This window comes from Nuphar pumila, chromosome 8 (assembly GCF_984573655.1).
Source record: "Nuphar pumila chromosome 8, dmNupPumi1.hap1.1, whole genome shotgun sequence".
Taxonomy (NCBI): domain Eukaryota; kingdom Viridiplantae; phylum Streptophyta; class Magnoliopsida; order Nymphaeales; family Nymphaeaceae; genus Nuphar; species Nuphar pumila.
The window spans coordinates 112,631,873-112,659,794 of record NC_143256.1 but is presented as its reverse complement, the minus strand read 5'-3'; the positions used below and the strand labels follow the sequence as shown (position 1 = coordinate 112,659,794).

At 38.4% G+C, this 27,922-nt stretch overlaps 1 protein-coding gene across 1 annotated transcript; it reads right to left on the bottom strand.

The window, feature by feature from the left end:
• LOC149830252 (DExH-box ATP-dependent RNA helicase DExH12-like) lies at positions 1-27,779 on the bottom strand. Its single transcript, XM_090016403.1, has 3 exons — positions 24,684-27,779; positions 3,445-3,834; positions 1-3,358 (listed from the first exon to the last, which is right to left on the bottom strand). The coding sequence occupies exons 1-3, from the start codon at positions 27,648-27,650 to the stop codon at positions 173-175; spliced, it is 6,543 nt and encodes a 2,180-aa protein (XP_089872529.1). The 5' UTR covers positions 27,651-27,779; the 3' UTR covers positions 1-172.
• Positions 27,780-27,922: the final 143 nt, after the last annotated feature.

The window sequence follows — 27,922 nt, the reverse complement described above, 5'->3', positions numbered from 1 at the left end:
TTCATGAAGACCCAAAAACATTCATAACTAGTAAAAACAAGACGGAAGAGTCATAGAGCTTTTAGATGAAGGTGCAACAGCTATTAGAGCTACAACAGAAGAAGAAAAAAACAGAGAAGACCTGTTTCATCTTAAAAGCATCTGAAACCAGGGCCTGTCATAAGATGGCCCATCATTTACCTTCCCTGTCTCCTTCCAAAGTTTCATTGACGTCAATTTCAAAAGCATATTCCTGATCACAACCCATATAAGAGTCGCACATGAAATATAACCAATATTCCTTCTTTCCTACCTCTGATGGTGCAGTGAAGTCCAACTTCACCTTTAATTTCCGCTGCAGCGACACCCGTTTAATAGCGAGCAGTTGGTTGCTCTTAGGATCACCAACAACAAGCCACCACCCTTCCTCTTTGGCTTTGGGATACCTAGGGGCATCGACTGGACCAACTTCTGTACGCCCCTCAAGGTCCCTTTCAAGAGTGACTTGCAGCGTTATATTTTCTCCTGCCCTCACATCATCGCTATCTAGCACCTCCAAATTTATATCAATATTTGGGTACCGGTTGCAGAATCGAGCAATGTCCAACAACTGCGAATCAGTCATCTGTAGAAGCTCACGTCTTTCATCATCCTCCATTTCCACAAGAGCAAAGACAGAGTCAATATTCCTTCCAGGATTATCCTCACATTTATGAGCAAGCTCCTTGGTGGAGTGCGGAAGCTGTAAGAGCACAGGATCATCTGCCCACATACCCTGTGTCACCATTTGACTCAGCTCCATTGCAGATATTGCAAGTCTAAACCATCCATTGCTAGAAATAACATCAACCATTGCCTGAAGTAACCTGTTCGCTGAAAGAAGCACTTCTAGTTGATCAGCAGCGAGATTTCCGATGACTGTATGCCTGGAGAAGTGAGCCTGTAACAATGTGTTTGCCTTAACGTGTGGATCTGTATATTTTGGTTTCTCCATGGGCAACTTCTGGTGGTTGATTAATTTTCTGATCAACTCTTCTTCGCCTGGCCTGATTGGAAGTTGCGAATACTCTGAAGCTGAAGACAAAATTTCGAGAAGGCCTTTCATCTTAGTCTTTGGAGTCAATGATGAGCTGAAACGCTCTATAGTTGTGTAGCTGATGTAGTAATAGGACGCAATCATCCCAAGATTGAGAGGAGAAAGGTACATGTCATCCTCTATGGCTACACATTTACTTGCCTCCAAATCGCTTAAAGTGTTCTCCACAAGCTCAGAAAGGTGATCAGAAAGATGCCTGTGACTGACACCCTGGAGATTGTAGTAGTTTGGATTCTGAGTGAGCCTACGATACATGAAAGTCCAGGTGAGATAGTCTACAGCATCTTGTTTGCTCTCAATGGTCCCAACAACAACTTCCGCATTTAAGTTGTCATGAATGAAGTGGTGTAGATGACTTTCCACAGGAAATGCCTCATATACGAACTTCTTGTAATACTCTTTCCGAGGGGCGTGACACAAGACTACACATTTCCCTGCATTGTCTAGTAAAGGCCTACTTGCACGACCCATCATCTGCAGGAGATCTGCTATTGGATAATCTGTGTGAGCATTTTCTCTGCCATCATAGTATTGTGTTCCCATTACCACCACCAGATGAGCAGACAAAGACATTCCCCAGCACATAGAGCTGCTCGCAACACAGACCTGAATCCAACCAGCAGCAAACAGTTGTGATACGACTTCCATTTCAATCCTAGATAGCCCTTCATGTATATAGCCAACACCATACTGAAGAGTAGCACTAAGAGTAGGCTCCCTGATCCTAGAGAGAAATGGAGTTAATTCTTCTTCAGAGTGCAGGAGAAAAGAGGGCCTTTCTCCACTATCAGCATTCACACATGTCACCAAGTCAAGTGCAGTAAGCCGAGCATGCTTCCTTGTAGGAACAAAGACAAGAGCAGGTTTACCATTCTTCGCATGCTGGATGATAGCAGTATATGTTGGCTTTGTCATTGCTTGCATCCTGGCTTCAAAATTTGCTATATCCACTCCTTGGATGTGAATTTCTAAAGGCACAGGACGCACACCAGGTGGAAAATTGAAAAGACCATGAGAAGAAGTGCCAATCCACTCCCCAAGATCTTTAGCATTGGCAAGAGAAGTTGAAAGAGCCACAATCCGTATCTTATTTTCAACTTGACTTGAAATATACCTCATTCTAGAGACTATAACCTCCAAAATTGGACCTCCTTGCCCACCAATCAGATGAAGCTCATCTACGATGAAAAGGCTGACCTGCTGAACATGCTTACGTTGCTTCCAACGGCGTGAAAGAGCATCCCACTTCTCAGGAGTGCTGATAATGACTTGCCCTTTCTCAAGCAGCTTGAGATCAGTTGTTGTCTCACCAGTCAATTCTACTACCCGCATTCCCAGACCCTTGCCAAACTTCTTTTCCCAGTCATGGTATCTTTCCTTGGCAAGAGCTTCGATAGGAGCAATATACACAGCTCGCATAGTGCTCTCTGGACCTTTCTGATGATTCCTCAACAAAGCAAACTCGGCACAGATAGTCTTCCCACTGCCTGTTGGTGCTGCTACCAAAACATTGTCATCACTGTTATATAGGACTGTAAACACCTGAGTCTGGATGGGATTAAAATGCTTAAATTCTTGATACAAGGCTTCATATGAGGGATTCCTCAGCGCAGTCACAGGCAAGGGCTGCAAGTCCAACAGTTCAGTGGGAGGAGGATATTTCTCCGGCAAAATTAAATGCCTAAAAGAAACAGGCAATACAGATTGAGAACCCAGCCACTTATCAGAGACAACCCGGACAAAGTACTGTGGAGGCAATGGCTCATAAATGGGCACGGTAAAATTCAAAGTGTGATCCTCATCAATGTACTGCATCTTCAGCATGAAATACTCATGGTGAAGAATATATTCTCCATCATTGTCCTCAACAATAACCCAGAAAGGCTCCACATATCCGTGAATTGCCTCATCCCACTGAAAATCGGGAGTTATTGTCAGTTCCACTTTTAGGACAGTACGTGTTATAGGCTGGACATGTGCAGCAAGATTTAGCTTCGGGAACTGATGCACAAATTTGTGAAGTTTTTTTCCCATTTGAGGAAACCTAATGAGCTCTCCAATCTCCTGAGATGAAAGGTCATAATACCTTTCCCAGGCCAAATCCTTTTTCTCAAGTTTCATTAACAATTCATTTGGGATACCCTTGAATTGACGTAGAGGGGTCTGAACACTCCACATGCGCTTAGTGACCATCTTGCACAAATTTAAAGCCTTTTCAGCTAGCAAGGCCCATCCCCTCTTCAAAACAATTTCAAAAAGAGCACGCACAAGACGCCCTGCACTCTGCACATACAAACAATAAACATTTAGTATACTTAATAGCAACAAACAGGGAAACAAGGAAAAGAAAATATTGCAACATTGACTACCTGTGTGATATACACCATATCTGATGATAGGGAAAGCCCTTCCAACTTGAGCCGTGAAATGTATGCCTGAAGCAGAACATTTATTTTTGCACTAGGCTCTTCCAGGCTTTCCTTGACAGGGATGGGCACACGATCTAATAGCTTTGCAAGTTCCATTTTCTCATCTTGCCTAACAGTCACGTACTTGAACTCTTCACTAAGTGAGAATAGGCGGTAAAGTTCAATGTCGCCCATTGTTGGCTTCAAATGCTCATTGTATGTAGCTATTGTCCCATGGGTAATATAATAATAACTAGCAATCCGACCAAGATCAGTAACCTGAAAGTACCCACTCTTCCTATCATACTTGACCAAGTTATTCTTGTCCAAGATGGTTGCAGCAGAATGGATCTGAAACAAAGCAGGGAAAAACAAGAGCAATCAATACTTCTAATCATAGTCGCAAATATCGCTGGTACTCAAAATATTTGGATTCTATTGCAATATTTTCCAAGGGCAATGTGTTAAAAATGTAAATAAATATTGTATAAATACACATTATATATATATATCTGTGTGTGTGTGTGTAACTAGGTTAGTAACTAAGTTAGGACAGTTTTAGGTTAATTTTTTGGTCTTGTTTGGACTAGTCAACACTTGTTGACTAGTCAACAAGAGAGCTGTTGGGAGGTCCAACTTGGAGCCTCTCTTTATTGTGTATATATAGGGGTTGAAACTTGAAACCCCTCCAAAATGTTATGCTTCTTGCATATTTTTTACTTCAAAAAAAATATTAGTTTTTATTCTTGTGTTGGCCACCCTTATGGGTTTCATGTGTGAGCCCGCTTGTGGCTTTTGTGTGTTCATTTTGGTAAAACTCTTTTGAGTGTCCACTTTGGTGATTGGGTGAGCATCTTAGGAGGAACTCATTTCTTTACATGATATCAAAGCTTGGTGACCAAGATGAAATTGTTTTCGGTATATTAGGAAGTGTGTCACTCCAAATTTGAAAGTGTTGAAACTCTTGCAATCTCTATTCGAGTGCTAATGAGATCGTGATTGTGTTTAAAGCAGTGTTGTGAAAAGCGTTGAGGCGTAGCGAGGCGCTCCACCAAAATATGAGGCGAGGCGTAAGCCTCATATTTTTTTTTGAAAACTATAAAAAAACTATAAAAAATATCTAAAATTATAAATAAATAAATAATGCTTTATTGATGAAGGAATTACGCTTTATAACTATACAAGAATAGCCAAAAAATAATAAACACAGTATGTTTGGGCTTGGCTCATTTACCAAGGGACCGAGCTAGTGACTTGTCTTCTTCTTGGAAGGACATAAGACATTTAGGAAGATGGTTTCTTGAGGGAACCATCCTTACATGTTGTTGGTGTGTAGTGTTGGTTCAAGTCTATCGTCTTTCCATTGAATGAAAAAATAAGAATTTTTTTTTCCTATTCAATAACCATGTTATGTTGACATATGTAGAGTTTGCTAATTACATAATATTAGTTATTTGCATTGATCACCTAAAGTTTCCCTCTCGTTGCCTCAATGAAAAGCAAACCAAAGAAACTTAAGCCTCAAGCTCCTCTTCGGGACAGAAACCAAAAGCAATTCTATGAGCAATACAAGTTCAGGTATCCAGCTTCCAATAGAACATGTACAAGTCATAGTGGAAAGCTACATGATCCTTCATGAACTGCAGAACAGGTGCCTTATAACTAATTTCAAGAAAAATATGATCAAAATGACTCATGGTTATGACCTATGTCACATGGGTGCGGGTGCGGGTGCGACACGAGTGCGGCGCAATTTTAAAATTTTTGGACACGGGGACTCGGCTATATATATATATATATATATATATATATATATATATATATATATATATATATTTTATTTAAAAAGTGCACAGTCACAGCACTGTGTGCACTGTGCACAGGCACAGGCACTATGCACTGTTTATTTTTATATAAAAAAATCGTTTTTTTAGTTTTTTCAATAGACATTTTTGGACTCGGTCAAAGTTGACCGAGTCCAAAATGTGGACAGACTCGGCCTCGACTCGTTGACCGAGTCCGAGTCCGACTCGGCGTTGACCGAGTCCGACTCGGCGTTGACCGAGTCCGACTCGGCGTTGACCGAGTCCGACTCGGCGTTGACCGAGTCCAGGCCGAGTCCGAAGCCGCACCCGTGTCCGCACCCGTGTCGGGGCGTGTCGACTTGGGTGCGGCACCTCCCTATCTGAGTCCGTGTGACATAGGTTATGACGAATGCTTACAGCCAGTAGAAGTTCGACATTGTAGAAAATCTGAAACCATACACATGAGCATTCAACATACCAATCACCTTTAAGGCTATAAAAAAACTTGTCAACCTGAAGCTGAAAAGTTTCATAAACTCGGACAAAAAACTACTCATAAATGTTCAAGCGGATTAGATGACAAAACAGAAAGAATGAGTGGAGTGGTTCCAGACTCATGTAGATACATCATAGATCAAGGGAGAAAATAGGCATAACCCCAAATATATGAGGATAAATTGAAATGAGGTAACAAAATGTTCTTTTTAGGGCTACAATTCAGTACAACTCTAATGCAACAGCGAGACCAACCCTGAAATACCAACTTTCGAAAGCTCGGGTGAGGTTGACGACGAGATTGAGAGAGGTGGGAGAGAGCAGAGAGTCCAGGGAGAGACGAGAGAGAGCAGACGAGAGAGAACAAACGAATGAGAGACGAGAGAGTGGTCAAATGGGGGCTTTGACCCCCATTTGACCAAAAAAATGAGGCACATACGCTTCACCTCAAGGCGCGCCTCGCCCTGAGGCATACGCCACAAGGCGTATGAGGCGTACGCCTCGGAGCCTTTACGCTTTATCCATGTGCCTCAAGGCACAAAAGCCCTCGCCTTGAGGCACGCTTTTAATAACACTGGTTTCAAGTGATAGATTGAAGGTGCTTGCTTGGTGAAGGAGTGTTTTTTGCTCTTGATTGGTAATGCTTGCTTGATGGTAGACCGTTCATGATCTCCATTTTTGTTTTTGACTCTCTCTCTCTGTTCTTTTTTTCTTTACCTTCATAAAAATGGACAACAATGAAAATGTCACCATAAAACCCATGACTCAAATTATGTAACATCGGCTTCAATTATGAAGCGCCTCATATGAGGAAAAGGGTTGGGACCAATTCAGAATCCAAGCTAATCCTTAAAATAGAAGGTGAGAAAGACATACCTCTTATGGAGAATGAAAAAAATAAGACAATGGCTATCTATGAGAAGAAATGGAAGGAATGTAGAATGGGGTATGCTAAGATTATGTCTTGGCTTATTAATAGTGTTGATATTAAGTATTCTAGCAGTTCAAGATAATATTCTCTTAAAGATATTGTACTTGTGTGCAATTTGCAAGACAAGATACGAAATATGACTTAAGAGGACAAGAGTATTATAGAATACTATAATGGTTTGTCTGAACTATGGGGAAGAGTTGGCTCTTCCTGTACCAAAATGGCATTGTCTCGAAGATACAAAACTTCGAAAAAATCAAATAAACAGTGAACATTTTAAAAAATTCACTAATGGTTTGAGATCGGATTTTGAATAAAAGATAAGATTCAGAACGAGGAGATACGTAAGAAGATAGGTGTTGCACCCATTGAAAATAAGATGAGAGAGAATCGTTTACGGTGGTTTGGACATATTCGGCGAAGGCCTAATGATGCTCCAGTTAGAAGGATGGAGAAATGGGAAAATATATTAGTTAAAAGAGGTCGGGGTAGGCCTAGGAAGACTTGGATGGAGATGATAGGAAAGGATATGAATGCTTTGAACCTCACCGGGGACATGGCATTGGATAGAAATGATTGGAGGAGAAGGATTCATGTGGAAGACCCAGAATGATTTTCTTTTTTGGTTCATATCGCCGACCCCAATTGTTTTGGGATGAAGGCGTAGTTGTTGTTGTATTGAGGATAAATTCTCTCAATAAAAAACACTATAAAGGAATTAAGTATGAAAGAAAATAGACTTAAAAAGAGAATTTATAAGAGTGAGGATGACTCGTTTCTAGTTGTATCTAAACCAAAAAATTATGTTCGTACCTACAAACCACCATACTATGAAAGGCCAAACGATGAACATTATAAAAAGCAAGACAATGAATATGAGAGAAAGAAAGTTATTTGTTACTATTGTCGTGAACCAAGACATATAAAAACATATTGGCCTAAGTTGAAGAAACCTTATGAGAAGAATGTTGCCTCTATTGGACCTCCACAAAAGTCAAGTGATGTAAAAATCACACAAGATTCATCCATTGGAAATATGTCATTGACATAGCTAGTGGAGGCTCTTCAACCTCTACTCAAATGAGCATCCTCATCAACTGGAGTCGTGATTTCCTCGTTCAGCTTCTCTACAACAACAACAAACAACAACAACTACGCCTTCATCCCAAAACAATTGGGGTCAGCGATATGAACCAAAAAAGAAATTCATTTTGGGTCTTCCACATGAATCCTTTTCCTCCAATCATTTCTATCCAACGCCATGTCCTCGGTGAGGTTCAAAGCATTCATATCCTTTCCTATCATCTCCATCCAAGTCTTCCTAGGCCTACCCCGACCTCTTTTAACTAATATATTTTCCCATTTCTCCAACCTTCTAACTGGAGCATCATTAGGCCTTCGCCGAATATGTCCAAACCACCGTAAACGATTCTCTCGCATCTTATTTTCAATGGGTGCAACACCTACCTTCTTACGTATCTCTTCGTTCCGAATCTTATCTTTTATTGTATTTCCACACATCCATCTAAGCATCCGCATCTCAGCTACACTCATTTTTTGAATATGATGTCTCTTGGCAGCCCAACATTCCGTACCATATAGTAAAGCGGGTCTAATAGTCGTCCTATAAAACTTTCCCTTCAACCGCAATGGCATTCTACGATCGCACAGCACTCCAGTAGCACTTTTCCATTTCATCCACCCAACCTTTATCCTATGATTTACATCTCCATCAATTTCTCCATACTTTTGAATGATGGATCCCAAATATTTGAAATAATCATTCACCGGTATATCTTGCTCACCAAGCTTCACTACACTCCCATCACTACTTCGTTGCTTACTAAACCGACATTCCATATATTCAGTCTTACTCTTACTCAACTTAAAACCTCTAGCTTCCAATGTCTGTCTCCATAATTCTAACTTAGCATTAACCCCAGCTCTAGACTCATCAATCAAAACAATATCATCAGCAAACAACATACACCACGGTACATTTTCTTGAATTGATCTCGTAAGCTCATCCATCACTATCGCAAATAGGAAAGAGCTTAAAGCAGATCCTTGATGTAACCCAACCGTTATCGGGAAATTGGTTGTCACCCCTCCACAAGTGCGGACATTGGTTACTACTCCTTCATACATATCTTTAATTATACTAATGTACTTGAGAGAAACACCTTTCTTCATCATTGTCCACCAAAGAACGTCCCTAGGTACTCTATCGTATGCCTTCTCTAAATCAATAAAAACCATATGCAAATCTTTGTTCCTCTCTCTATATCTTTCAATAAGTTGTCTAAGAAGATGTATAGCTTCCATAGTTGATCTTCCAGGCATAAAACCAAATTGATTCTCCGATATCATGACAACCTTCCTCAACCTAGACTCAATCACCCTCTCCCAAAGTTTCATAGTATGACTCATGAGTTTTATACCACGATAGTTTGTGCAATCTTGTATATCACCCTTATTCTTATATAAAGGCACCAAAGTACTCTTCCTCCACTAATTAGGCATCTTATTTGTTCGCCAAATCAAGTTAAAAAGATTTGTCAACAATTCTAAACCTTTCTCACCCAAGCATTTCCAAGCCTCGATAGGTATACCATCTGGGCCAACTGCCCTTATTGATTTCATTTTCTTTAAAGCCTCTGCAATTTCTTTCTTTTGAATCTTGCGCATGAAGTCACGATTCATCTCATGAAAAGGAATGGAGAAGTCTCCAAGATCCTGAGCATGACTTTCATTAAATAGCTTATCAAAATAATCTTTCCATCTCTCCTTAATCTCCTCATCTTTGACTAAAACCCTTTGCGTTTCATCTTTGATACATCTAACCATACCCAAATCCTTCGATTTCCTATCTCTCATCTTTGCAAGCCTATAAATATCCTTCTCGCCTTCTTTGGTATCCAACTTGTCATAAACCTCCTTATATACCTTAGCCCTCGCGTTTCGAACAACTTTTTTAGCTTCCTTCTTTGCTATCATATACTTCTCCAAATTCTCATTATCACGACTCTTACTTAGATTTCTATAACACTCTCTTTTAACCTTAATAGCTAATTTGACATCCTCGTTCCACCATGATGTATCCTTACCTAGTGGTGCACCGCCTTTAGACTCACCCAATACCTCCTTAGCTACTTTTCTCATACCACCCGCTATCTTATTCCACATTGATTCTGAATCCTCCTCGAGACACCAATCAACTTCCTTAACTACCTGCTCTACAAACATTCCTTGTTTAGCTCCTTTCAGTGCCCACCACTTAATTCTAGGATCTATCCTATGTCTATCCCTTTTGCGGCATTGTCTAATTCTAAGATCTAAAATTAAGACTCTATGTTGTGTAGCTACACTTTCTCCTGGTATAACCTTACAATCGATGCAACAACCCCTATCTCTCTTTCTAAGTAGGAAAAAATCTATCTGACTCGTATTAACCCCACTTTTAAATGTTACTAGGTGAGACTCCCTCTTCCTAAACCAAGTGTTTGCTAAGATCATATCATAGGACAAACAAAAATCTAAAATCCTTTCTCCACTTTCATTTCTTTCTCCTATACCATAGCCTCCATGGATATTCTCAAATCCATCCCTACTAATGCCTACATGTCCATTAAGGTCACCGCCGATGAAAAGCTTTTCTCCATAAGATGTCTCTTGTACTACTCCATCTAAATCTTCCCAAAATTGATGCTTAATGGAATCATCTAAACCTACTTGAGGTGCATAAACACTAATAATATTAATAATATCCGTACCTAATACTAATTTAATAAGTAAAATTCTATCACCCTTCCTACGAACCTCAACTACATTATCTATAAACTGACGACTCATAACAATCCCTACTCCATTCCTATTCCTATTTATTCCTGTATACCAAATCTTATATCCCCAAGGTTCTATCACTTTAGCTTTCTCACCTACCCATTTGGTCTCTTGAAGACATAAAATATCAATCTTTCTCCTACACATAACATCTACTAACTCTACCAACTTACCAGTTAAAGACCCTATGTTCCAAGTGGCTAACCTAATTTTATGGTCTTGGACTAACTTCTTTACCCCCACCCGTCCAACAAAGTGAGGGAACCCTTGCCTATTTGACACCACACCCGGGCGCCGGTGTGACGCGTCGCTTCTGGGCGACGACCTAGCAACCCTTGCACATTTATCACTGCCTCCGAGCCTAGAGAGTACAGCGCGTCGCTCAGTAGGGAACGCCCCAACGAAATTCTCATATTGGTTCTCTTTGGCTTCTCTGATCCCGATAAATCTCTTTGGCTTCTTGACTCAGGTGCCTCCTTTCATATGACACCAAACTGTGATATGTTATCCGAATGTTATAACTCAAGTGAATCAAATGTGTTCAATATCGATGGAACATCTCTTGAGATAAAAGGAATATGAAATTTTAAAAACATTTCTCAAAATTCAAAAAGGTTTTTTATTTCAAAAATTAGATATATTCTTAAATTAAATTTAAATTTTTTGTCTGTTTCTCACTTATCTGACCATGGATGTAATATTTCCTTCTATCGTTATTGTCGAATGCAGAATCGTCAGTCGGGGAAGCTGATTGGGGAATACCATAGAGAATGAGACTTGTACTACATAGATTTTTTAGAAATACCCAAGAATACATTTTATTGTAATGTTCAAAAATTAGATTTGAATTTATGACATAAAAGACTTCGACAACCTAATATATCCAACATTCGGTATTTTTCAAAGATGATTTTTTTTTGTAATTTTGAAAATTTTACAAGTAAAAACTTTATTCTTGGCAAAATGAAGATATTACCATTTCAAGAAAGAACATTTGTTTCTTCCTGACCACTTGAGTTAATACATTCGGACATTTGGGGCCCAACACCTGTTATATCTAAAGATGGTTTTGTGTATTATCTAATTTTTGTAGATGATTTTATGAGACATACTTGGATCTATTTTCTTAAATACAAGTTTAAAGTTTTCTTACATTTTCAGATATTTCACAATTTGGTCAAAAAATTTCAAAAATGACATTTTCATCTTTTACATTGATTCGGGGAGAGAGTTTTTATCAAAAGAATTTAAAAACTACCTAGATTTAAATGGTATTATACATTAAAAATCTTGTCCTTACACCCCCACAACAAAATGGTTTAGCTGAATGAAAATATAAAGAATTTTGCTTATTACAAACTAAGTACCTAAAAAATTTTGGATTGAAATCACACTAACTTTTGTTTATCTCATTAACAGGTCATCCTCTTCTTTAAGAAATGTATCACCTATTGAAAAACTTTTCAAACTAATCTCATATTACACTAGATTGAGAGTTTTTTAGTGTAAATGTTTTGTTTTTACCGGTAAAAATGATAAACTTTCTCCTCGTACTATTCCTTGTATCTTTTTGGGGGTATGCAAATAACCAAAAAGGCTATATATGTTTTGATTTTAAAAATAAAAAGCTATATGTTTCAAGGAATGTGTTGTTCTTAGAAAATGAAAGTTTTTTGAAATTGAAAAATCTAAGAAAATAACCGAGTATCGTTTTCTATTGGATCTAATTCCAAAGTATGACAATTGTAATGTTGATCTTGATCAAGAATTTGAAAATGATACAGTAAGTAAATAACAATCTAACGATAATGAGATTAGAGAAGAGCAATCACATAGGGATCAAAGTTGTATATAATATTCTAAACATAGTGATCATGAACCCCCATGTGCACCAGAAAGATATACTGATAACGAAAACCAAATAGAAACACAAATTAAAAGATCATTTAGAATATCGGTGGCTTTTGATTTAAGGAACCACAAAACCCTCCCCATCCTCCTCCCACCATCTAAACGCATAGAGTGTTGACAGGATTAAAGACCTCTCTCACGAACTTTTGTGGCAAAGCACGTAAACCTAATTTGAAGGTTAAACATGTCTCAGGCACCTAACCAAAAGCTAGAAAAAATACACAGAACACAAGAACCAACAAGTATTTTATTGTTGTTGCGTGCTTTCTGTCTTCAGCATAAAAAAAAAGAATTGAGCTAGCTGTGGTTGGCGTCCTTAGCTCATGTGGGCACCAGCATTTCACATGTGTGAACACCCCAAATTTTTCAAAGATTTATAAAAATGACCCTTTTGCCCCTAACCCCGTTTTCTGAGAAAATCAAGTCATTTCTTCAGATTCTCTGAATTAAATTCCATAAAGCTATATTCAAAATTAATTCTGGATCCGAATCCAACATTTTAAAACCGTATTTCCTCCAAAAATCCGGATCAAAACCCATTTCTGAAGAAATTTTCTCAAAATAGTTTTTAATTCTCAGAAAATTTCTCTTTTGTAAATATTTTTGCAAAAACACAAGAAAATTGGTTTTTGTTTTCTCACAAATCTTAGGATTTTTACTTAAAAATACAAAAAAATTGAAAAATAACATAAAATTCAAAAAAAAAATTGGAAAATTTATGAGAAAAACAAATGATTTGGAGCCTTTTTGAAAAAACAATTTTTGCTAAAAACTTCGGGAGCCCCCCCCCCCTCTTTATAAAATCTTGAAAATCAAAGGGGCTCCTCGATAAATTTTTCTTTTAGGGTTTTGTAAAATCCTTCGTAAGAAAGGAAAAAGGGAAACACCCGGCCTCACCCTTCTTCATCGCCCTTCTCTTTCTCTCTCCTCCATGGTCGATCGCACGAACCCTTCCTCCACCTTCGATCTCCAACGACCCCTTTCACGAACCTTCTTCATCCTCCTTAAAAGGGCACTCAGAAGAACCCTAAGATCCCATCTGTTCTCACCCCGCCATTTGCATTCTTCACTGCTTCTCTTTTCCCTTCTTCCTTCTAATCTCTTCTTCTTAATATTCTCCTTCTCCTCTCTGGTCCCCTTCTTGATGATCAGAAGGAGGCCGATCGATCACCGTGATTCAACCCAACACCCTTCTCTCTCCTTCAGAAGATCATCGCCCTCTACCCTGAAGCTTCTCCTCTAATCGATTGAAAGATCTTCAATTCCAGCAATATAAATAAGCCAGGAGTGACTGAAGAGGCCTCGATTCTCTTCTTCAAGACCCCTGTATGATCACGGTAGGTCCCCTCTCCCCTTTCCTTCTGTACTATTTATCTGTCCTATGTCTTCACTACATGCTTTTCTGATTTTTCTTTTTTTTTAAGTTTTCCTTTCCCCTTTGGGATTTTCCGTAAGATTTCTTTTGTTATTAGATCCCATTCTTCTGCATAATTGGTAAGATCGACTTGTATATCGCAACGTCGATCTACCTGATGCTATAGCAAAGGAACATTCGTATTCCAATAGACTTACCCATTTTTTTTTCTTTGTTTCTCTTTTTTTTCTTCCGTTTTATTCTGAATATCTGCTTATGTTTGATTCCTTGCTTTAATGGTATCGGATAGTATCTCATATACCTTCCTTCACGATATTCCATTCAAGCTAATGGCGATGGCACTACGCTATCTACTACATTCCGGTTTGATTTCATCCAATTCTCCGGATTTTTCTCAAGAGTTCCTGCGTTCTGTGGCTCTTCCGTTCATTTGTGTATTTTCGCATAACATCATGCACCGAATCCCTATCTGAAAATGTTCGAATCTGTTAAAGCTCAAACCATGTTCCCAAATGCTTGGCAGAGGGCTCTGTTTGAAAGCCCCGTGAATCAGAAGGTGTGAGGCTTCTGTTTCAAATATTGTGAAGACTTCAGTTTTTTTTTTTTCTTCTTTCTTTTTCTTAACTGTCCAACCTTTACATCCACTTTTGGTTTTCTCCCTTGTGCCCAGATCTGTACGACCCATGGCATTCATATTTTTCTGTAGCATAAGTTCATCATGCTACAACGGTATTGTGTTTCCTGTGATTTTTAATGTTTCTTTTGCGCAAGGGTCATGAATGACCTGTCGGTCTATTGCATAACTCGCTCATCTGCTGACAAAATATATCAAAAAATGGGTTGATCGATCAGGGTGGTATTGGGCGTGAATAACATTTATGGTAACTGGACATGAATGATTTAAGCTATTAACGATGTAGCACTTCCATGCTTTGTTTGTTCTTTCTTCCTAGCGGTAGAAGTCTTACCATCACAGGCATTGTGTTATGATGGAGATTTGATTTATCACTGAAAATCGATTACATACAATTGCATGTCGAACCAGGTCAGATCTTTGTATTACTCCCCTATTGATTATGGGTCTAATAATAATTTCTGCATTGTATCTTTTGATAACTGTAATCATGTTCTGCTATAGTTAAAGCTCAGGAAACAGAACTCTTCTGCTTTCTTTAGCATTCCTTCTTCCATGTTGTCAAAGGAATTCAAAGCATACATAAGCATCTCATTATTTCATTTTCTCGACTATTCTATGATATTTTAGCTAGAGGCGTCACTTACTGTCAGTAAATTACCATATCTGGGGTATTTTTCTTGCTTTTTGATTTATGCAATGTATGGCTCATTCCTTTGCATGCTTTAAAACCAGATTCCTAATTGGCATGATTTATGCAATGTATGGCTCAAATGATTCTGACAATCAGTATCATCATCTCCCAACAATGGTGTTTATACAGGTATGCCTGACTCTTTCATCAAAGTTTTAGATCTAAGATGCCCTGTCATTTTTTTAGATTATCTACAACATACATTCCAGAAAAATAGTGTACACAATCAATGTAAGCACATTTCTCCCCAGCTGACGAACACAAATTCTCGTTTTGAAATTTCTGGAGAAGTAAACCGAAATTAGAAGAAGCAGCTGCTAGCAAGGTGTTCAGCAAAACCACCTAGATGCAAGCTTTTGGGTCCCCAGCTCGTAGGGGGCAATATGGGAGCTCCTCGGCAAAGGAGAAAATGCTAAAACGAGTCTGTTTATACTCCTTAATCTGGGGTAAAGATGGAAATACCAGATTTCATATGAACATTTGTGTTATATCCACTTTCACTGCCAAACACCATGGCTCACTGCACTTCTACTGTGTTTCCCACTAGCACTGTTGTGCTTCTAATCCAATCACCCAGCGCACTTCCATACCGGCAGTTTGTTTGGCGGATAGACTAAGTATCATCTTTGAAGTTATATGGGTATTTAAGATAGGCAACTTCTCTTCTCGGAATTTCTGACATGTAATTTTCTGGATGCTGCATATTATAATTATCCTGGTTGATTTTCTGTGTATTAAGAACATCTTAAAATTGCAATCTCCTCTCTATTGCATGCTGTCATTTGTACAGAATATCCATTACTTCATTCAATATACACTTGTCTGCTATACAGTGGTTTCATCCAACGGTTGCTGCAATAATATTTGGAGGATCAAATCCAATGAATGATTCCAGAGAATATCTGGAGTAATGTGCATTTCTAGCATTTGTCCATCATCAGATGGAAATATCCTCCCATTCAATAAGCAAGAGTTGGACAGCTAGTTGCCTGGTGGATTCGGCTATTCAACCCAATCTCTTCATTTATTGTCAATTGCCTCACTTGCATTCTTGCACGGCACCTTGTACATAGCACCCTTGTGTTTTCCTGTTATTTCCCGTATAACACTATTCAATTGTTGCATACATTCATTGGTGAATCAGTATGTTTTGATTTATTTGCGTTTGCATACACCCTGATGTATTCATTTCCCTATATATTTACACTCTATTTCACCTACATGTGCACATTCATCTTTTCATTTCGTTACTATCTGTATGCACTTATCCTTTTGTAGTTGCCATATACATGATATATACCTATATATATATGTATATATATATATGGATATACACATATATACGTGTATATATATATATATATATATATCTATTGGTATGTATATATATATGTATGTAAGTATACATTATCCCTCATCATCGCACATTCTAAATCATGAACATTATGGCATATGAACATCCCACCACCTGCACCTCTGATATCCATGTGATGTATACCATTTTTTTCTATTTTCCATGTTAACCTAGTTGTTTTGCAGGAGATGCATAGAAAAGGTCATTATTTGGAGTTGTAAATTCAAAATTTTATGTGTTGTAATAGTTAGGCTTTAATGAGAACCTATATTTCCTGTTTTAGCTAGAATGAATGAGCATTGTGAATATCATGAATTACTTGTTTGTCACGCATTTTTGCTTTTATTTCTCAAATTTTCACAATGGTGAAACACGAATGGCACGTGCACCATTTCGTAAGAGGTAATTGATACTAAGTTGATTATCCACATCAATGGCCATAGTCAGGGTGTGGACAAAACTTAGCATTTTTATCTTTTACAAGATAACACTGGATTCACACTGGATCCATTTTCAAAATTCATCATATTCTTCTTAAATATTTTCCTCTTTTATTAGAATTTAACTTAAAATTAACTCAAAATATATACCAATGGCCATAGTCAAGGTATATTGAGGGTTCATTTCATTTTAAATTCTATAAAAGCACCAAGATGTATTTCATTCTTCTCTTGAATTTAAATGTGGTTATTATATAATACATTCAATGACCATAGTCAGGGATGTATTATGTCTTCAATCTCATTTTTAATTCACTTAAAGAATGAAATAGCTTTTCAAAGTCCAATTTCAAAATTCTTTAAATTCATTCATCATTTGGGATAGAGCAGCATCATATTTTCAAAAATTTCTTTTCCAAAACTCCAAGTGATGTAAACATCTTCTTCAATCAATCTTAAATTCTTGTATAATCCAATTCATCTTTTCATTTTCAATTCTACTTCATTTTTAATCTCAAAGTCCAATTTAACTTTGAGATTTAAAAATTCATTTTATATTTAAAAATTCCAAACAGGTTTCAAAGTTCAAATTTGACTTTGAAATTCCAAATTCATTCAAAACTCCAATCCAACTTAAAGTTCAATTTAACTTTGAGATTCTTGATTCATTTTCTAGAAAGCCCCAAATTCAAAGTCCAATTTGACTTTGAAATTCATTTGTATATTCAAATTTAAAAATCTCATTTTTCAAGTTCAATTCAAACTTAGAAATTCTTGATTCATCTTCTGAATTTAACAAACTCCAAATCCATTTTAGGATCCAGGATTCAACACTCATATCGGATCTCAGACTTCAGATCCAATTCCATTTTAGGATCCAGAATCCAATTCTACTTTTGGATCTCAGACTTCAGATCCAATTTCACTTTAGAATTTATAATCCAATTTCACTTTGGATCTCAGATTACAGATCCAAATTCCACTTAGGATCTAGATCCTCATTCTACATTGGATCTCAGATTACAGATCCAAATTCCAATTCTAGGATCCAGAATCCAATTCCACTTTGGATCTCAGACTTCAGATCCAAAATCTATTCTAGGATCCAGAATCCAATTCTACATTGGATCTTAGACTTCAGATCCAAATTCTATTTTAGGGTCCAGAATCCAATTCTACCTTGGATCTCAGATTACAGATCCAAATTCCATATAGGATCCAGAACCTCATTCTACTTTGGATCTCAGACTTCATATCTAATTCCATTTAAGATCCAAATCCATTTTAGGATCCAGAACCCAATTCTACTTTGGATCTCAAACTTCAGATCCAAATCTATTTTAGGATCCAGTATCCCATTCTACTTTGGATCTCAGATTTCAGATCCAACTCCATTTTAGGGTCCAAAATCCAATTCTATCTTGGATCTTAGATTCCAGATCCAAACTTCATCTTAGATTCCAAATCAATTCCATTTCCCAATTATATTCAGATTTCCCAATTCTATCTTTCCTTTTGATTAAATTCCACTTTCATTTCTATTCTGATTCAAAGTCCATTTATGACTTTGAAAATTCCTTTATTCTTCTTTTATCTCAAAACTTCAAAATCATTTTCCAAAATCCAGATTTATTTTCCCAAGCTCTTGATTATTCTAAAAACTTAGAACTTTAATCTTAAGTTCTAAGTTAGAAATCATTTCTTCACTTTATCAGATTCATCTCAGAAACACTTGAGAATTCTTCAAAAACACTTTCAAAAAGAGCATACATCTTTGCATTTGCACAAGCATGATTCTTTGTGCATTTAGACTTAGAATAATTTCTTAGATAATTTCTTAGCAAAACAAAAAGGCATAAATTCGACCCTTGGTTCGATTACCCCTGGTAAAGGTGCCAGGAACGGTCGAACCTCGTACCGACGAGCGGATCCCGTCTCCCCGTTTTCCCGCAAATATTTCAAAAACGGAGGCGAGTTATTTCAAATATTTTCAAAATTAAGGTCAAGTGAGATTCGCAAAAGAATTCTCTTCTCTTCTCTCCTTTCTTTTCTCTTCTCTCTTCTTTTTCTCTCTTTTATTTTTCTCCCTTCAAAAAGGAGGAAAATAGAGGTTAGAAAAGGGAAGGAAGAGAGAGAATATTATGAGAGGAAAAATTTTGCGATGATCACAACATGTCTACCTATAATATATATATATATATATATATATATATATATATATTCAAGCAATAAACAAGGAGATAGCCCACAAAGGCTTCGCTCATCCGGTAGGGGCGACTTGTGAATGTCACCAAATGGATGGGACGCCACAAGTTAAAACCCACAAGTGGTGTCACTTGCCGTAAGGTCGAAGCGGGGTGTACTCTCCGGTGGGCAGAAGGGACTTTAAGGGTTTTACCCAATGTTATCAGTATCGGTGTGCATCACGCATCGTATTGGCAGAATTTTGATACATTGCAAGGCCGATACAGCTAATATTTAATAAATATAAAAAAATATCAAAAATATTTTCTAACATTATTTTTAAATTATTGTAATGGTTTTAACATGAATAGCGTAATAATTTTTTATTATTTTTAGACCGATACAGAATGATTCAGCTGAGTATCGGTATCAGCCGATACAATTAAATCGTCCATCCGCCCAACGATTCAAGACCAATACTGATACTTGACACCATTGGTTTTACCAACCGGAGGCCAGCCAATGATGATTGTGGGTGGTTCTTTGGATTATCAAAAAAATAATAAGAAGAAATGGTTATGAGGTGTTTTTAGTCATTTTAAGACGCCTTTGTATCATGAAAGAGCAATGGGTATGAGGAAAAAGAATGTTGGTCACGTTGGGAGCACTGTGATTACTTGTTAGCACGAAATGATAATAAAATAGATAGAAAAGATCAGTCTACAGAAGCAAGTGATTTTTATGACATTGAATACTTTTTTTTGCCCTTGGATTAACGTGAAGAATCCAGCGTGGAATAATTATTCATAAAGGAAAGGCTCTTCGTTTAGATAAAGCCCGATATGATCTTAAACAAGCACAAAAGGCTTGGTATGACCGATTTAGTCAATTTATGATTGTTGGATTTCAATCTTGTTTAATTGACATAGCTTTGTTTATTAAGACTTCTTATGCATGTATTATTATTATTCTCCTCTAAGTGGACGACATGATCATCACTGGAGGAGACAAGCAGGAAGTTAAACACATTAAAAAATTTCTCAAACGCATTTTGAAATAACTGATTTGGGTTTTTAAAAATATTTTCTTGGTATTGAAGTTGCTTATTCTTCTAGAGGTTATTTATCGACTCAATCTAAATTTGCTCTATATATTGTTGCCAAATCAGGAAGCTTAGATAATAAGAAGGTTGATACCCTTGAAGTGGTCAATGCCAAAATAAGAATTGATTATGGAGAATCCAACACCGTACATGCAACTTATCGAGGCATTGTCTTATCTCTCAATTACAAGACCTAACATAACTCATGCATTTCACATAGCCAACCAATTTGAGCATGCTCTCGCTTCTGTTCATATGGAAGTAGTCTTACGTATTATTAGATATATTAAGACTTCCATTTTTTGAGACATTTTCTTATTTGTTTTTCATATTTAGATTTGATTGCTTATACTGATGTTGATTGGGGAGGTGATCCCAATAACCGATACTCAATCATGGGTTTTTGTGTTTTCTTAACTGACTTGTTGATCTCATGGCGATGCAAAAAACAACAGAAGGTCCTTGATTGAAGCAGAATATCAAGTCATGGCTACTACCGCTAAGGAGGTGGTCTGGATAAGAAGATTGCTAGCAGATATGGGCGTTCAGACTAAAGAAGCATCACGAATGTGTTGTGACAACAAAAGTTTCATCTACATCGCCAGCAACCAGACCTTTCACGAACGAAACAAACATATTGAGATGACTGTCACTATCTGCGTTAGGAATATCTACATGGCACTATTAATCTTCCCTATATTACTTCAGAATACCAGTTTGCAGATTTCTTTACCAAGTCTGTCGCTGCTCCTAGATTTCATTTTTTCTTAGGCAAACTTTCGGTTATCCAACCGTAAGTTTGAGGGGGAGTGTTAAAAATGTAAATATATATATAGTCAATAAGAGATCTGTTGGAGGTCCAACGGCTCTATTTAGAGTTGTTGGGAGGTCCAGCTCTCTTGGAGCCTCTCTTTATTGTGTATATACTGGGGTTGAAACCCCTCTAAAATGTTATGCTTATTGCATGTTTTTCACTTTAATAAATATATTATTTTTTTATACTTGTGTTGGCCATCCTTGTGGGTTTTATGTGTGAGCCCGTTTGTGGCTTTTGTGTGTTCATTTTGGTACTTTGATGGAACTCTTTTGAGTGTCCATTTTGGTGATTTGGTGAGCATCTTTGGAGGAACTCACTTCCTTATACAATGTAATACAAAAAAAAAACAATATTTTCAAAATATTACCCATTTTGAAAATACCATACTTTGACCTGATATTAAGGCAATAGAAACACACTTTTTGCCTAGTTTTATTTCATTTTTATGTATGTATATGTTTATATACAAAATTTTCCCTAGAAAAACTCGCTTTTACAAAATATCACGAGATTCTGTCGCCAATATTTTCCCAAGAACGAGTCATGACTGCCTTTTATTCAGTAAAAGCAACAGAAATAATTTGTTATCACGAGATTCTCTCACCAATATTTCACCAAGAACGAGTCATGACAATGTATTTTTTGTTTTTGTAAGAGCAACAGAAATAGTTATATAACCATGATTCTAATGAATTTAGTGGAAGCAAATAAGCATGTACCAACGCTACGATTGTATGACATCTGCAAATTCATGTAAGACCTCATCCACCCTTAAGGAATGTGAACCAATATCTTAACATACAATAGTATATTATGATTGTTTTGCATGCTTGTGCATGCGTGTGTATTGCACAAGACAATGGCCCAAAAGAAAATGGGTGTTCAACACAATAAAATGAATCTCTTTCCCCCACAAGAAATAAAGATAAAAAACTGTAAAATGAATCATTCATGTTCATCAAAGATGCTTCTCCGTGTCAAATAACAACAACAACTACTACGCCTTCATCCCAAAACAATTGGGATCAGTGATATGAACCAAAAGAGAAAATCATTATGGGTCTTCCACATGAATCCTTCTCCTCCAATCATTTATATCCAATGTCATGTCCTCGGTGAGGTTCAAAGCATTCATATCCTTTCCTGTCATCTCCATCCAAGTCTTCTTAGGCCTACCCCGACCTCTTTTAACTAATATATTTTCCCATTTCTCCATCCTTCTAACTGGAGCATCATTAGGCCTTCACCGAATATGTCCAAACCACCGTAAACGATTCTCTCTCATCTTATTTTCAATGGATGCAACGCCTACCTTCTTACGTATCTCCTCGTTTCGAATCTTATCTTTTATTTTATTTCCACACATCCATCTAAGCATACGCATCTCAGCTACACTCATTTTTTGAATATGATGTCTCTTGGCAGCCCAACATTCCGTACCATATAGTAAAGCGGGCCTAATTGTTGTCCTATAAAACTTTTCCTTCAACCGCAATGGCATTCTACGATCGCACAACACTCCAATTGCACTTTTCCATTTCATCCACCCAACCTTTATCCTATGATTTACATCTCCATCAATTTCTCCATACTTTTGAATGATAGATCCCAAATATTTGAAAGAGACATCCACCGGTATTTCTTGCTCACCAAGCTTCACTACAGTCCCATCACTGCTTCATTGCTTACTAAACCGACATTCCATATATTTTGTCTTACTTTTACTCAACTTAAAACCTCTTGTTTCCAATGTCTATCTCCATAATTCTAACTTAGCATTAACCCCAGCTCTAGACTCATCAATCAAAACAATATCATCAACAAACAACATACACCACAGCACATTTTCTTGAATTGATCTCGTAAGCTCATCCATCACTATAGCAAATAGGAAAGGGCTTAATGCAGATCCTTGATGTAACCCAACCGTTATAAGAAAATTGGTTGTCACCCCTCCACAAGTGTGGACATTGGTTACTACTCCTTCGTACATATCTTTAATTATACTAATGTACTTGAGAGAAACACCTTTCTTCATCATTGTCCACCAGAGAACATCCCTAGGTACTCTATCGTATGCCTTCTCCAAATCAATAAAAACCATATGCAAATCTTTGTTCCTCTCTCTATATCTCTCAATAAATTGTCTAAGAAGATGTATAGCTTCCATAGTTGATCTTCCAGGCATAAAACCAAATTGATTCTCCGATATCATGACAACCTTTCTCAACCTATACTCAATCACCCTCTCCCAAAGTTTCATAGTATGACTCATGAGTTTTATACCACGATAGTTTGTGCAATCTTGTATATCACCCTTATTCTTATATAGAGGCATCAAAGTACTCTTCCTCCACTCATTAGGCATCTTATTTGTCCGTCAAATCTTGTTAAAAAGATTTGTCAACAATTCTAAACCTTTCTCACCCAAGCATTTCCAAGCCTCGATAGGTATACCATCTGGGCCAACTGCCCTTATTGATTTCATTTTCTTTAAAGCCTCTGCAATTTCTTTCTTTTGAATCTTGCGCATGAAGTCACGATTCATCTCATGAAAAGGAATGGAGAAGTCTCCAAGATCCTGAGCATGACTTTCATTAAATAGCTTATCAAAATAATATTTCCATCTCTCCTTAATCTCCTCATCTTTGACTAAAACCCTTTACGTTTCATCTTTGATACATCTAACCATACCCAGATCCCTCGATTTCCTATCTCTCATCTTTGAGAGCCTATAAATATCCTTCTCGCCCTCTTTGGTATCCAACTTGCCATAAACCTCCTTATATACCTTATCCCTCGCGTTTCGAACTATTTTTTTAGCTTCCTTCTTTGCTATCATGTACTTCTCCAAATTCTCATTATCACGACTCTTAGATTTCTATAACACTCTCTTTTAACCTTAATAGCTAATTTGACATCCTCGTTCTACCATGATGTATCCTTACCTAGCGGTGCACCACCTTTAGACTCACCCAATACCTCATTAGCCACATTTTTCATGCCACCCACTATCTTATTCCACATTGATTCTGAATCCTCCTCGAGACACCAATCAGCTTCCTTAACTACCTGCTCTACAAACATTCCTTGTTTAGCTCCTTTCAGTGCCCACCACTTAATTCTAGGATCTATCCTATGTCTATCTCTTTTGCGGCATTTTCTAATTCTAAGATCTAAAATTAAGACTCTATGTTGTGTAGCTATTCTTTCTCTGTGACAAATAAACGAAGGAAAAAAAAGAAGACACTTGTAAAGCAGCCAAGATGGACCAAAGCCTGATGATAATAATGACTACTGTTTACTCTAAAACAATGCCCAGAAAGAAAGATTCCATCCTAAAAATGGATGCCCAACAAGCTGCCAGAGTATATATTATGCATTTAGATACAAAAGCAGAAAAAATCCAACACAAACCACCAAAGATGGTTAGACGACATCCGAGAGTTAAAAGGATAATCACCCTATAATCATTAAATCCTTATTTAAAAGAACATAGAAAACTTGAGAACAAATAAATCTACTATAACGAGCATACTGATACATGAGAAAAAAAGAACAGGAGAAATATTAAGATAAAAAGTTCAAAATTTCATTAAGAGGCTATTAGCTTACCAGGTCTGCCCTCCGTTCTTCCAATGTTTGGTCTCTCTCCAACACATCAGCCGCCAATCCATACAGAACAGGATTTCGTAGCATTCGGATGTACAGATACGTGTACCCAATCCATGTGCATGCCTCCCTAGCATTCTGAACAGTTCCAAGAACAATTTCTGCATTCAACTGGTCTGCCAGCTTAGAGACAAACTGACTCTCTATGGGAAGCTGATGATTCATAAGCGAGAGATAATACTGCAGCTCGCTATGGCCTGTCAGTATTATTCCTTCTCCATATGAGTCAAACTGTGGCCTTCCTGCACGCCCAAGCATCTGCATAACATCTAGTGGACTCAGTTCAGTCCAAGCACCTTTCTCTGGGTTATAAATTTGTGTTCCTTTGATAATTACAGTGTGTGCAGGCAAATTAACACCCCATGCAAGAGTAGCTGTCGACACCAAAACCCGCACATGCCCATCAGCAAAAAGCTCCTCAACAAGTGTTCGGTCCACTCTCGCCATCCCCGCATGATGAATTGCAAACCCATAAGGAAGCAGGTCTTTAAGATCATTATTCTTCACCTTTTCAGATTCACTCTGGAGAATTTCACGGCTAGCACTATCTTCATTCATGAACCGTCCAAGGGCATCATTCGCAAGAGCAGTGTCCCTTATTGCACGAGCTGTTTTTGCAGTTTCTTTCCTCGAGTGAACAAAGATCAGCACCTGCTGCTTTCCTGCAACACCCATAACTTTCTCGTAACATATTTCATTCATCAGCTGGAATCTCTGTAAAGGCTTCTTCACCATGATCCCAATGTACTGTTGAGCAAGTGGGCAGGGCCTGTAACTGTTGTCGAAATAAAACAAACCCTTTGAAAGGTCAACACGCAAAAATAGTGCAACATCCTCATAGTTGGGAAGTGTAGCAGAGAGCCCAACCAGTCTGATATGTTCTTTTGATGTTTCTATCTGCCTTACTGTTCTGGCAACAATACTTTCTAGCACAGGCCCTCTGTTGTCATGAAGAAGATGGATCTCATCAATAATCAGTAGTCTCACGAGCTGGGTATAAGTGCGGTCACCAGATTTCCTTGTAATAATGTCCCATTTCTCAGGAGTGGTTACTATTATCTGGGTCTCTTCTATCTGTTGGCGAGAGAGCGTTTGATCCCCAGTGAGCTCTTGGACAGTGATACCGTATGACTGCAAGCGCTTAGACAGGTTCCCAACCATTTCAGCAACCAGAGCCTTCATGGGAGCTACATATACAATCTTGAAATTGCTTGCATTAAAAGAACCATCTGGATTCCTATGAAGGGCAATCTGCTGAAGAATTGTCAACATAGCAACGTTCGTCTTACCAGCACCAGTAGGTGCGCACAGAAGGATATTTTCTGGTGTAAAAAGAGCCGTTTCATAAACCTTGCTCTGGACCCTGTTGAGCTGCTTCATCTCAGAAAAAGCAGGTTGTGCCCAATCTGGCATGGCCGACACTTTTACAAGTTCTTCACCTGCTGCTAAAGGTTTTGGCTTCAGTGCTGGTACGTGAACCTCTTCATACCCCTTCCGAGGAGTTCTAAAAGAACCAGGAGGAAGGTCACATTTCTTGTTTGCCATCAAGAGACCACCTTGGTGAAATGCGATGTTCTCCAAATCCAAAAGCTGGCGCTGTCCTTTCAACCAGCTGTTATCCACATTGGCACCTTCTCTGTCTACCCTTCGATATCTATCACCATCTCCAGTCTCATCTTTCAACCGCCTGGCCTCTTCTCTGATACTCTTCTCCAAATTCTTCTGCCGCTCTTTTGCAGTGGCTCTCGTAGCATGAAGCTGCTCAAGGATTGCAGCCAAACCAGGCCCACCACTCATCATTTCCTCCTCAATAAGTTTCTTCTGCTCTTGATCCTCGGCTCTTGCCAGACGAGTACACCACACAATCTTCAACCTATTGTGTGTGATCAACTTAATAAGCTTAAAATGCTCGTAGTTGAGAAGCATCACCAGTTTGTTCTCCACATCTCTGTCCGCACTGTTACCCACATCTTTGTCCTTCCCTCCTTCAGCCAATATCTTCAGCACCTCTTCCGCAAGCTTTTGGCTCTGCTGAGGGTCGATATTCTCATAAGCCTGTGATATCTTCCTCTGAAGCCAGTAGGCGTCAATATCCTGAACATTCAACCCTTCATCTGCGTCCACCATTTCATCATCATCGATGCCATGGCTCATCTGCATAGCTCCCATCCCATTAGCATCCTTCACGTCATCATCCTCTTCCCCCTCTGAGGGCTCCTGCACCTGATCCAAGTCGCTCTCCTCATCCTCCTCTTCATCCTCAAACTCCACCGCAACACCAATGTCATCATCCATAGACTCCCCACCCACCCCAGTGATCCCTGCGTCACCCCCATCCTCGTAATCGGTGATCAGTTTGCCAATGGAAACCAACTGGTCAAAGAACTGCTGTGAGACGGGGTTCAGAAGATTCTCGATCTCCTTCTTCTTATCAGGATTCTTGGTTTTGTCGTTCTTCAGAACCTTCAGGACCTCGTCCGCAGCACCGCTGAGTATGTCCTGGGGCTGGCCACCAAACTGCTGCTGTATCATTCCGAGCAGAGCCTCATATGCCGCCCTAGTCTCCTTTGTCTTTGGCTGATACACCCCCTCATCAGCTAGAGAGAGCACACTTTCTTCCTGAAGCCTTCGCCGCTTGCTGTCCCGCTTCAACGGCACAGAAGCAGGCTCCCTCTCCTTCTTCCTCTTCGACTTCTTAAGCTTCTCCTCTAGCTCAGGGGGCTTGCCATGATGAACTCTGTCCCCGAACTTCTTAGGATCGATCTTCCCCCAGAGCGACTCCGGCTCTCCGGTGGGCTCATGGGTGTCACGCGGGCGCGAATCGGTGGTCAAGACCAAGCTGGAGTTCGCTCGGTACTCATACTGCTTGAACCTGGCGTGGGCTTCGGCACCACCACCTAAATGCGCCATTATTATCCCCAATAACAACAAAGCCTACCAGAAAACCCTAACTTCTCCCCGCCAAACCCTAAACCCAGTCAGAAAAACCTTAATTCGTCCACGGAAAGCTTCCAAAACGTGGTGTTTCTTCCCGACGAGTTTATTTCCCGGAAGATGAAGAACAGAAAGAAAAGGGGAGCGGAAAATGAGCGAAACAAACACAAGATTCTAAACGGAATGGTTCATCAAAGGAGTAAAAGAGAAATGAGTCATCAGAAACAAAAAAAAATTGCGTAAAAATA